General features: G+C 34.7%; 1 protein-coding gene across 1 annotated transcript in view; it reads left to right on the top strand.

Annotated features, from left to right (window-relative positions):
- Window positions 1–5,847: 5,847 nt before the first annotated feature.
- The window catches only part of LOC115420999 (homeobox protein DBX1-B-like), a 22,490-nt gene continuing 14,477 nt past the window's right edge, over window positions 5,848–13,860 (top strand). Inside the window, exons 1-2 of the mRNA XM_030136652.1 lie at window positions 5,848–5,907; window positions 6,218–6,359. Of these exons, the coding sequence (XP_029992512.1) occupies window positions 5,848–5,907; window positions 6,218–6,359 (202 nt within the window). The remainder of the gene's footprint in view (window positions 5,908–6,217; window positions 6,360–13,860) is intronic.

The following is a 13,860-nucleotide window of genomic DNA, read 5'->3' as shown; positions in this document are numbered from 1 at the left end:
CATGAGTTTGTAAAAGGAAAACTGTTTGCATTTCCTCCAAAGGATATTGAAATGAGACATTTAGTCCATTTGAATATTTACAGTCAAATGCATGCTCCTCAGTAGGTGGGAATAATAGATTAGTGGGGGAAAAAAAATTCCATTTTATGACATTATAATCAGAAATTATATGGAAAAAAACCTCAAATTTATGAACAAATTTATTCAGACTTAAGTTAAAAACACTAAAAAAAAAACCCTGATAGTCTTTTAATAAAAAAATTAAATTATATTTCAGTTTATTTTCCTTAAAATATGTTCTTTCCGTGACTTTTTTCACTGTGGTCTTTTGATATTTAGAGTATTTTTAGAGTATGTTTTTATTGACTTTATGGAAAATTCAACATTTAGGCAGAAAAGTGCATTTATTTAAGTTTTTTTTAAGGTGAAAACTGAACGTAGGACAGATTTGTGTTCGTATGGATGTGAATTTCTCTTTTAGTTTGAGAAACACTGACCCAGATCAGAACTTCAACACTAATTCAACTCTAGAAAAATCAACTCTTGATTTTGTCATTTGACTCTGTATCAACACTGACACTGTGATGAACCACTGTGGTGGAGTTGAATTTGACTTAAACCGCAGTTGAACTGACTTTTAACACTGAAAATCTAACCTGTGATTTTTCAGTGTTTTAAGCTTCAGTGTTTTTCTTTTATCATTTCAGAATTGGACGTCCACTGGAACATGTATTTTATTATAAACAACATTATTCCATGATTTTGATTCTTTTTTTTGTTTTGTTTTTATATATTTTAGATTAAATAGAAGTCTCTCAGGTTTATATTTCAATGTATTTTCTTTGAAACTCAAGATAAAAACTTTGGATAAAAATAGACATAATATGTGCAGAAAAAAGCTTTTTATTAGGATTTTAGGATAAAAAATACATATAAATAACACTTACCTTGTGCATTGTAAAATACCCAGAAGTAAAAATGTATTTATTTATTTATTTATTTTTACATTAAATTATGGCCCTGATTAGAAACAACATGATTTTTTCATTTACATTTTGTATTATTTGTGTTGCTTTTATGGATTGTCCTTTACAGTGAACTGTGGTTTTATTATTTGTATTTTTGAAGTAAAGCTGTGGAACAGATGACACAAATACATTACTGGCTCTCAGGAGGATTTGTTCCTTCTGTGGCTTTTTATTACACAAATATACTATTGAAGAGTTAAAATTGCTCTATGTTTTATCATTATTAGTTTTTAAAACTCTAACACTTGTGTTTTTCTGTGTTTTAAGATGTACTTTTTTCTTTTAAAGCTTCAGGATAGAGGATGTTTACTAGAACATGTATGGTTTTTCCACAATCTTTTTCATTTAAGTTTTACAGATAAGATGCAAAAAATATCAACAACATAGCTTCTCTAATATATATGATAGAAAAAATAGAATAAAAAGAAAAAAGTGAAGTAAATATGAAATAAAATACATTTTCAGTCATGTTCACTACATGGTTCATAAACATCCTTCATCTTCTTCAGTGATTATATTTAAGTTTTGGACATAATCAATAAAATGTCTCCATATCTTTTCAATCTTTTTATTTTTTTATTTCAGTATAGATATTATTCTTTGTAGATGAAGATTCTTTCACATCTGTCTCTGGTCTTTGAGTCTTTTTCCTCAGTGGTGCCGTGCTGCTGTCATTGAGAACCTGTGTTTTATTCTAAATATTTGATTCTAAATATCTTTATTCTATGGTGTTTCACTGGTTTCTGTTGGATTTCCTCCTGTTTTCCAGACTGAAGTCGACTGGATTATGAGTTTCCTGCCTCGACACAATAGAGTCACCAGGAAACCAGATCAAACCACACACAGATACATGTGCAAACGACCACATGTGTATGAGTGTGAACGTCAGGAGCAAAGAGGCAGCGAAAAGGCCGAAAGCCAACAAAGAACAAGGAGAAGGAAGCAGCAGGAAACCCAGCAGCCACTTTATCCCCGAAGCAGACGGAGACGGACCAGACCAGACCAGACGGACGGAGGGACGGAGGAAGGGACGGAGCTGGAGGTGGAATCAAAGGGTGGGATTAGAGGGGGGGGGGCTTCAGAGGCCACTACACCATAGACCAGATTAGATTGTGTGTCTGTTTCCCACTGGTAACAGGTGGCGTTTACTCTGGTTTTACTTTGACTTTTAGGTCCAAAAGTTCAGTATATTTGTTACTTATATTATGAAGGATTAAGAAACCAGACAGAAACAGAAAAATGAACAGAGCATCAAGGTTATTACCGTTAACGAAAACTAACGAAATGACGAAAACTACAATTGAAAAAACATGTTCGTTAACTGAAATAAAGAAAAACAACAATTAAAAGAAAAAACGATAACTAACTGAAACTGTATTGTGTGCTTAACTAACTACTAACTAACTAAAACTAACTAAAACATATTAAAATTATGGATAAAATTCCCTTCGTTTTCATCCGGATTGATACGAAAGCGATTTATTTCACTTCAGCAATCTTAGCTAGCAGCACCATTCGGTACTGCACGGTCCGTCACTTCTCGTCACTTGTCGTTTAGTCGTCTTCTGGTCCCCACTCTACCTTGGAAACATGGAGACTGAAGTTGGGAGAAAGCAGCAGAGTCCTGTCTGGGATTTATTTGAATACGATGGCGAAGAAGAGAAAAGATATGACAAAACTAAAATTAATACTAAAACTAAGCTAAAACTAAGCATTTAGGAAAAAATGAAAACTAATAAAAACTAGCAAACCTGCTCTAAAAACGAATTAAAACTAACCGAGTAAGAGAAAAAAAAAGTCAAAGCTATATAAAACTGAACTATAATGAAAAATCCAAAACTGTTATAACCATGCAGAGCATGTGTCGTCTGTGACTAAAATACACTAAAATACACAAGAAATATACTAGAATACACTAAAATACAAACAAATACGCTAAAATTAGATCAGATTAGTTATTGATCCCATACCAGGGAAATTCAGTGGTCAAGGCAGCAACAGAATGAATGGAAGAAAAAGAGTACAACATAAAGATAGGACAAAAAACCAAACAATATAGAATAAAAAATCCTAATAGTGATAAAAACTCTACAGACTATATACATATTTACAAAAAAGTGGAAATGCACGATAAAATGCACTACAATATACAAAATTATGTTACAATACAACATAATAAAAATTAAAAAAAATACATTACAACAACAAAAAAACCCACTAAAATTAGATCAAATTAGTTATTGATCCCATAACAGGGAAATTCAACGGTCAAGGCACCAACAGAATGAATGGAAGAAAAATGTGTACAAGATATAGTACAAAACAATAAACAATATAAAATAAAAATAGTAATAAAAACTATAAAAACTATATGCATATTTACCATAGAGTGGAACAGCACGATAAAATGCACTATTTACAAAATTATGCTAGAATACGCAAAAATTTTTTAAAATAAAAACACTAAAGTGCAGTAAAAATATACACTTTGGTCACATTTCAACAGGCCTAATTTTTTTTAACATTATTTAGATTATATATTTACCATTTTGATACACTAATATACACAAAAAAATTACACAAAAGAATCAACTAAAGTGCACAAAAAATTATATAAAAAAAATGCTTGAACAAAAAAAAAGACTAAAATATGGTCTACAATTTTTATAAATGATCTATCTCAGAGATTATATGTGTTAAATATTATATGTTATAAAATGAAATAAAAAAGGTAAAACAAATGACCATAGGCTGTTTATCTGATGTTTTAAATGTATTTAACAGTGTTTATTCCACAAATTAAATGGGTTTGTGTCCATTACTTCAGTACATTTGTAAATGTTCCAGTAAATAGAACCTGTAAAGTTAATCTATTATAATGAACAGACACAGTAGGGTTTTTCAAAATAAAAGCCTCATTAAAAATGCTAAATAATAGGTATTAATAAATATATATGTATATATGTACACACACACACACACACATTGTATTTTTGCTCATTTTATGATTATTTTCCAAGTTTATTATTCTCTTCATTTTGTTGATTATTTTAATGATTTTATTGATTATTCTCTTCATTTTTTATAAATTTTCTTAATTTTTTCTTAATTTTTGCTCCTTTTAATGATTATTATCCCCTATTTTATTTAAATCTTACATACTTTAATAAGATGAAGATAAACCAAATGACCAAGGGCTGTTGATCTGATGTTTTTAATTTATATAATAGTGTTTATTCCATATATATATATATATATATATATATATATATATATATATATATATATATATATATATATATGTATACATATATATATATATATATATATATGTATACATATATATATATATATATATGTCCATATCTCCAGTAGATTTGTAAGTGTTCCAGTAAATGGAACTTGTAAAGTGAATGTATTTAATGAACAGACAGTGTTTTCCTTTGGACTCAAACCCATCACATATTTAACATTTAAACAGACTGTATCTGTGAAACTACAGACAAACAGCATCTGGACTGAATTTATATTTATTACACACTCAGACGTGTTTTACTGCTTTTATTCTTGAGGTTTTTCACTTTTTTTTTTTTTTCTTCTCATTTTACTAAGTGAACTAGCAGTTAGCATTAGCTCCTCCTCATCCTCTGGCAGAACCTCCCATTTTGTCCAAATATGGTGTGAAGTCAACATAACGTGTCCAATTAAAGGTCAGTTCAGTCCATTTACATTAATTCTCTGCAGTGGTTAATTCCACACACAGCCTCTGCAGGACTTTATTAACTGGACAAAAACACACAGTGGTTTATAATAACGACAGGACTGGTTCTGATCCGTCACTATATTAGTGACATGTTCCTTTTATATTATAATCTGGGTTTTTAACATTAAACGACACAAACACTAACTAACCTCCATAAAAAACATGCTAACTGGCAGCATCTGCCAGTGGTCCAGACTGGATGTGGTCATTTCTCTCTGAGGTTCGGGGGGGTGGGGTGGGGTGGGGTGGGGTGGGGGGGTGGTAGATGTGATATATTCAAATCACATCTCAGTCTACTTCACTTAGTATAGGTTTAGGACATTTATGATTAAACAAATTTAAATATTCCTCATACATACACTCACTCCCACCCTTAGACACATGTACACATACTCTGACTTTTATTCTTTGTTTATATTTTTGTTGTACTTAGTCAATTATTGTTTCATTTTTATTATCTTCTTTATGCTAATGTTATAACATTAACTTACCTTAACTTATTTTAACTTATCTTATTTTATCTTAACTTATCTTAAGTTATCTTTTCTTAATTTAACTTAGCCTTAACTTAATTTATCTTATCTTATCTTATCTTAACCTAACATTACTTATCTTATCTTACCTCACCTTAAATTACTTAACTTTACTTAAAGCTGCCATTGACTTTTGTCACCAATTTTTCATCAAATCTGTAAAACCCGTCGTATCCTTAGTATCACGAATCTGTAAGTCACTCTGTGATTACTCACCTGAATCTCTTCCCTCACAGTGAACAGTTTTGAAGTGTACTCCACCATAAACAGTCCATTTGTTTACAGAATTTGTCACGACGTGCATTGTGCGAAGCAGAGCTCCACACAGCTGCAGTAGTAAGAGGAAATGAAGCCGTTTCTGTGTTTGTTGCCGCTGTGGCCATAATGCGGCTGTATGGAGCTCCACTTCCCACAATGCACGTTGCATTTTCACACTGTGTACCCGAGTCTGTATCTGAGTACGTTGGACCCCAAAGTCCACTTAATTTTATCAGTGTGAATGCAAACGTTCCGTGCACAAGTAATGTACCCGAGTCCCACTGAGAGGGTAGTCCAGGGTACGGACTGCGTGGACTCCAGTACGGTATGTTGTCGTGTGAAAACGATCCATGGCCGACAACGGACCTGACCTAATCACCATGAGACCATAGAAGGCGCTCCTGTTGTCTCCTGAAAAAGCCTCAGATCCGCACGGCACAGGCTCACCTTATCGACAGAACCACTTGGTGACATATCAGGGTCAGCGAAGGTCGCTCTTCATCACTTTGCCTGGAACAGGATAACGGATAGAAAAGTACTACCACCACTACCACCACTGTAGACAAATGAACAGAACTGTCGCTTGGTCGATGACGTTAAGGGTCTGTCTTCTGACTTCTGTGTTTGGTGGACAGCAACAGAATTCCTTCCACACCGCCACCTACTGTTTGGGCCCTGGGACACCCACTCGTACCCGGGAACGGGCCTCGGTACATTCTTGTGAACACAACATCTGCGGTAAAAGTGCGAACCTATCCAGGTACGATACGGACCCAGGTACCTAGTGTGAGAACGCTCTAACAGAGACAGAACCTGAGAACCTCACACATTCAGCTGGTATTGGTTCACATAGAACATGACGCTGAACTACAGGGACATTTGAACTATTTTTGATGAAACCACATGGAGCCACTTGAAAAGGGTCCAATGTGGCCCCGGAGCCACAGGTTGAACCCCCCTGGTGTAGATAAACAGTGGTACGCATGAGTGTTCTGCAACAGAACCCTTCTGTGTTCTGATCCGTGTGAGAACGCCTGTCCTGGCCGTATGCATATATAGTGTGTGAATTACACCAGTGTTGTGTTCGGTGTCTGTCACAGTGGATCTGAAAAGGCAGAGTCCCTTTTCCCTGTTATGCAAATAACATCAACCCTTAAAACGCTTTGAGTGAGAATTAAACGTGAATTAAATGAGGCTTGGCTCTTTTCTGTGCGTTGGATGTGAATGAGGCGAAGCCCCGTCGCCATGGGAGATCCCCACGCCGTTGCCATGCCTGTTATGGGATTGACAAGACGAGAAGTGACATAAATACCGTGGCCGGCGCTCAATCCAATTATGTGGCGTGGCCCGACTCAATACCTGCTAGCGGCGCAGCGCTGCGCTGGCGTCCTCGCATTCAGCCCCTCAGAAATAAGAGCCTTCGCATTCAGCCTCAAACCCGGCCTTAACCTCAGTCCGTGAGTCGGCGCCCTCGACCCGATGCCGACCCATCAGCCCCGGCTTAAAGACCAGGTTCCCCAGGCCCTTTGAAACCATGTGAATTACCCATAAGGCCGCGCTGTGGCCTCCAATGAATGGCTATTGATACAATAATGTACACACACCTCTATGGACAGGAAGTAGAAGAAGAAGAAAAACGAATGGATGATGGTTCTGACACTGAGACAAACAGGAAACAAATAAAACACATACGAACAAAAACACACACAGGATGAAGAAGAAACAGAAAAAAGAAACAAAAAAGGGGAAATAAGGAAAAAAAAAGAAACAGAAAAAGAAAAAGTAACAGAAAAAAATGAGTTAGAAAAGAAAAGAAGAAAAAGAAGAAAATCTTTTTTCTTCTTCTTCTTCTTCTTTTTATTCGTCCAATGGGAGACGAGGTGTTGAACAGATGGTGTCGCTGACATTTTCATGTCCTGTTCTGTCTGTTTTTGTCCTTATTTGGATCCAATCCTTCCGTTTGTTTATTAAATATTATTTTGATGGAGGAGTCGGTAAAAACGTAAAGACAGAACCTTTAAAACCCAGAGTTCTGATGTTAAACCCAGGATCAGCTGAACTCACCTGGCCTTGGTTCAGTTCATTCATCGTTTCCACTGCGTCAGATCAGAACCAGAACTAGACTCTAATCGGGTCAAAGTGATGCTCATCCAGTCCATCCTGTTTATATGTTGAATTAAGTGGAAAACACATATCATTAGCCTCCTAGTATAAGTGCTAAAAGTCGTCTTTTTTCAGATCAAAGCTAATGATGCAAAATGAAGCAGCAGCGTTAGGAAAATAAAGTTACATCCACCTTTAACTAGAACTGCCGACTGATGGAACTGTTTAATATCTGTTGATCCATTAATCCTATCAATACATGTAAATAATTGGTTTAAATACAGTTTGTCATCTTTTCATGGTCATCAGATGTGACCCATTTGGACATTCAGAGGCTCCGTAGTTGCTGTGGAAACACCATCATCATCTACAACATTGATTCACCAGTAAAACCCATGGAGTTGGATCAATGACAGTGGATGGACACACTGGGTTTATGTTCAGTTAATGAGAGATTTTGCTTTGAAAGTCACTTTTTCTTCAGTTTTGTGTATTTTTTTTTATTAATCTGAGTTTTTATGAACATCTACATGATCAGTAAATTTAATATAGGAAAATACCTGATTTTCACAAAAAAAGCAAAACACAGAAGATTATATATATATATATATATATATATATATATATATATATATATATATATATATATATATAGTTGTTGTTGTTTTTTTTTCCCCAGTTCTGATACATGCACTGCAACTCACAATTCTGTTTTTAGCTTTCATTTTAATGGTGTCTTATTCTTGTTTTAATTTCTTTCTTTCTGTCATTCTGGGTTTGAAGTGTGTGCTATACCAGGTTTAAAGGCGCTAACAGGCAGTTGGGGCTGATGCTGGGGTTTCACAGGTTTTTCAGACCCGGGACAGCAGGGTTAACCCGCTGTTCGCAGAGAACCTGTTAACAACCAGTTGAACTACTGGGATTCTTTGAGTCCCCGGGGGCAAAAGTAGTGAACTGCATTCACGATGAGGCAGGTAACCCCAGGGGTGGTGGTTTCTGCCGGAGTGGAGCATCTTTCCTGCACTTTCCTTTTGTAAAATGTTTTATTCTGCTATTGTCCTATTTAATTTTATGTGTTTCTAAGCATTTGTAAAGCACTTTGAATAGCCTTGTGTATGAATGGTGCTGTACAAATACATTTGCCGTACTTTGCCTTGCCTTGATAAATTGCTTTAGAAAGGTTAAACGTAGAGAAAAAAAAATCATTTGGGAACTGCCGTAAAAGTAGCACTGGGTCTTTATGGGTTAATCCTCCACTCATGAATATTGAATCTTTTATGTCTTAAAAAAAAACATTTTCTGCACATGATGGAAGCTAAACTACTCACTAGTTTGTCTTTACAGCCTTGTTGTGTTGCACTCTTGCAAACTCAACCTTTCAAATTTGTAGGATTATAAATTTTTACCCATAAAGACCCGAACATCCACTGGCAACAAAAAACTCATCTACTGATCTAAAATATTTATTAACTATTGATCCATTAATCCTATCAATACATGTGAATAATTGGTGTAAAATACAGTTTTTCATCTTTTCATGGTCATCAGATATGACCCATTTGGACGTTCAGAGGCTCTGTAGTTACCGTGGAAACACCGTCATCTTCTACAACATTGATTCTCCAGTAAAACCAATGGAGTTGGATCAATGACAGTGGATGGACACAGTTAGATTATGTTCAATTAATGACATATTTTTCTGAAAAAGACACTTTTTCTTCTTTTTTTTGTGACATAAAACCTTTGAATTTACTCTAAGCTTTAATGAACATTTACATGATCAATGAATTAAGAATAGAAAAATACAAAATACAGGGGATAGTATTATAATAAATAGTGATAAATGTGTTTGGAACTCACCACAAATATAGTTGATTATGCACAATGAAAATAATGTATAATTCACCTGAAATACATTAAAACTTAAACCTGTTTAGAAAATGGCAAACAATATGAGGGATTAATTCAATATATGACTAATACAAAAGGCAGCAGACACAAATAAATGATAATGTAATGTAACATAAGTGACAGTATCATCAGCATAAAAGAGTAGTTTCATTAATTAATGATAGATTTGATTGGAAAAAGCCCCTTTTTCCTCAGTTTTTTTCTGTTTTGATTTAATAAACTTTGAATTTACTCTGACTTTTAATGAACATTTACATGATCAGTGAGTTAAATATAGAAAAATACACGATTTACACAGAAAAATATCAAATGTAGATGATAAAATGCCAATAACATTCATTTGGACGTCACCACAAAAGGAGTTGTGGGTCTTTACAGGTTAAAATAAAATTAATGTCGATGTCCCCTTAATGTTCAATTGGACTTTAGGTGGAAACAGTTTAATGTATCAACTCACCACAGACGTATTTTTGGTGATAATTGTGTTTTTGTGTGTTTTAATGTGTTGGTTTGGTTCTGATGACGATTTTTTTTTAAAATGGAAAAAGTGAAGCAACAGGTTGGTTTGAGGACTGGGTGGGTTTTTTTTTTTTCCTCCCGCTCCACTGACAAGCCTAAATGTAAAGTGGAGTTGACAACCACATCAGTGCCCCGCCCCCACCCCCCCCAGTGCTTGGCTTGTGTTTGGTCTCCGATGCCCATTTTAACCACAGGCATTTACAAGCTCCTCTCTAAACAACCTGCCAGGTCCTTGAAGCCCCCGCTGAACGTTAGGAGACTCCAATCAGATTAGAGCAGAACGGGCGTCAAAGGAAGAATGGACGCTGACATAAAGGGAAAGACTGTTAGCACAGCGATGTGTCGCTCTGAGCTCCCATGACCAATCTACAACTAATGAGCATTCAATGAGTGTGTTCTGTGTCACCAGTGGGACACGGACGGCGGACATTTCTCATATTTGTCACCAACATGAGCCCATGGCTTTGGTCGACTTTTACTGTTATTGTGTGGGTTGAATATCCCGACGACACTGGGACACTCTCACGCTGCCTGATGAAAATTCATGGCTCGGTCACTGGCGAGACGCGATCTCACACTGAGATGTTTATTTAGCTGCAGATTCACCGTTAGCATCCGTTAGCTTATGTCCTGTTTTTGGTGAAATTGCGACATCCACGTGACTCTGCAGCTTCATTTTTCATCATTGGCTTTGACCTGAAAAAAATATGTTGTTGGAAATGATGCTACAAGGCTAACGATTAAGTGACGTTGAGGAACATTCCTGCACAAAATACTTGTGTCAAGTTTTGACACTATGAAATATAACTCACACAGCAAACATGTTTAATATATTTATCCACTTAATGCCTGAATTTATGCACAAGTATGCTATAAAAAATTATTATTTATGTTTTTGCTTTCAAGCAGATGCTAAATTAATCTTCCGGTATCCAGGTGAGCATATTATGCACACTTTGGACTTCACCTTATTAAAGGTTATATTATTTTACACAGTTTGTTTTAGGTCAGAATTGAAAAATTGTTATTACTTGCATGATGTTTTAAATTCTGACCTATCCATTAAAATCATCACATTATAAACTGTTAAATTCTTACACTAACACCCTTCTACCAAGTGAGTACAAAATGCACACTCACACATTTTAACATTTAACATTTGACCTAGAACAAAAAATAATAATGTACTGTATATTAACAAATACTGGTGTTAATCACTTACATATGACAGAACGAAAAAACAAAAAAATAACTAAAACAATTTTTATGTAGAATATTGAAAACAAGCTTTTTGTGTTTTTTGTATCAAAAATAGGATTGGCTTCCATTACAAACATGGCATTTAAAGGGTTAAAACATGACAGTTACTGAGTATTTGGTATTTTTGTTTGTGGGTCAAGTTGATGAAATACAAAAAAATATATTTAAAAAGTAAAAAACAAATTGTATGAAAAACATTTTGACATTATGAATTTCAAATAAATTTGAAAAAAAACAAAAACAAAAAAAAATCAATTACAAACCTGTGCATCAAATGTGACATTTTAGTGGAACTCTATTTGTTTCAAATGTAATGTCCTGACTGAGCATCAGTGACTGTTTGTGTGGACACTAGTACCTGGAGAAATGAGCCTTTGTGTTTGTGCAGGTAAACATAGATGAATCTGACCTCAGATCAGTTTGACACACTGTATGGATCACACTTCATATGAGCGTCCTGAATTCTCCGTTCCATGTAAAAACCATCACAAATATGATGAAAACTGTGGATGTTAATGTGCACGAAATACAGTCATTATGTGATGAGATGGTGATAATAACATGACAGCAGTGGTTTAGTTTATTTATTTATTTAATCCTTTATTGGGCAAGTGACTATTTTTGGTCATTTCTGCACACATTACAAGACAAAGACATCAACAGTTCCAGTTCCAGTGAGTCTACATTCTCAGGTCCAATGTGGTCTACAGGGTCTGTAAGGTCCACCTCTGCATGAACAGTGAGTGGACCTGCTTTGTTAGGTACCAGGAGGTAATGGTACTAATGTAAGGAATGATGAAGTAATGGTACTAATGTAAGGAATGATGAAGTAATGGTACTAATGTAAGGAATGATGTCCAAAGGGATCATGTGGATGTGGACAGGGATTTGGATCAGCACTTATTTTATTGTAATGCTTAAAAAGTGATGTTCTAATGTTCTAAAATATATGTATATATGTTTTTTTCTTGTATTTTTTTGTATATATATGTATTTTGCCACTTATGGGCCAGGAACCACATATGGTAACTTCATTAACCTTGATTTTCTATGTAACAATAAAAATTTCTTAAAAATTTCACAAAAGTAATATCACCGTGTTATGTCCTCCAATAAGATTTAAACTGTGAATTTCAGAGTTTTTCTATCAGTGCCCTGTAAAGGGTTAAAGAAAATCTCCTTTTACCTGCCAGTAAACTGACCACATTACGAATGAAAAAATACAGAAAGAATGATTTTATATTTTCTGCCTCTTTAACCTAATATTTGTGCATTTTCAGATGTAATTTCAAACAGAATCAGGAGATAAACCTTTAAACACAACATCTACATCTCTTACTGCTGCAGTTCATCAAACTGTTTTTTCTTTCATACCTCATTTTCTTAAACAGTCAGACACTTTTAGCAAGAAAAAACTAAAAAAAGGTTAAAATAATCATAAATTATGCAAATAATTGAGAAAAATTACATTTTAGATCATTTTAAACATGCAAACATACATATTAACTTTTATCAGTTGTTCAGATATCAACACACAACCACTGTTGGAAGTAACACATTACAAAAGTTATGCATTACAGTAATAGATTACTTTTTTTGCTGTAACGCAATAGTGCAAGGCGTTACTAATCAATTTTCAGTAACATTTTACTCGGTACTTGTTCAATAGTGCTTGTGTTACAACCCACTTTAAGCCCATAATTTAATTGCTCAAATTAAAAAAAAAACAACAAAAAAACAGCAAGACCGTGAGACCTTCAGGAACCAAGAATGTGTCTGTAAAGTTCTATTTCCTGTTGGTGTTCAGCCAATGGGTGAAGACAGCAGAAGACAGTCCACTGTCCACATGGACGTATGCTCATTACTAACCCTAACCCTGCTTTACACAAGCTAGTTAGCGTTAGCATGATCCCTGTGATCAGCAATGACAAGGTAAGCTAACGTTTCTATGACTGGTTAGAATTCTTTGTTTGTTTGAACATGTAAAATACGTCAAATACTGTCCACTGAGGGGTTAGGGTAAGTTTTAATTACAGGGTAAGTGTTAATTGCATGTTAGTTACACGTTTGTTATGTTTATTGTGTTATTACAGTATAAGTGTTAATAATATGTTAATATTGTGTTAATAACATGTTTATTACATGTTTATTATCTGTTATTATGTGTTATTACAAGGGTTAGGTTATTAACATGGCAAGTGTTAATAACATGTTGATAACATGTTTATTACATGTTTATTGTGTGTTACGACAAGTAAGTGATAGTAGCATGTTAATAACACATTAATAACATGTTTATTACATCTTTATTATGTGTTTTTACAAGGTAAGTTAGTGTCAGGATTAGGGCTAAGGTTAGAGCCTGGGTTAAAGTGGGGGGCTGGGGTAGAGGTTAGGGTTAGGGCTTAGAGTTTAGGGTTAGGGCTAAATGTAGCATTACACCTGATTTTCACTGAAAAAGTGAAAAATAAAGGAGACAGTATCA

This window comes from Sphaeramia orbicularis, chromosome 6 (assembly GCF_902148855.1).
Source record: "Sphaeramia orbicularis chromosome 6, fSphaOr1.1, whole genome shotgun sequence".
NCBI classification, from domain to species: Eukaryota; Metazoa; Chordata; class Actinopteri; order Kurtiformes; family Apogonidae; genus Sphaeramia; species Sphaeramia orbicularis.
The sequence above is the reverse complement of the archived record's forward strand: the minus strand, read 5'-3'. Positions and strand labels throughout refer to the sequence as shown.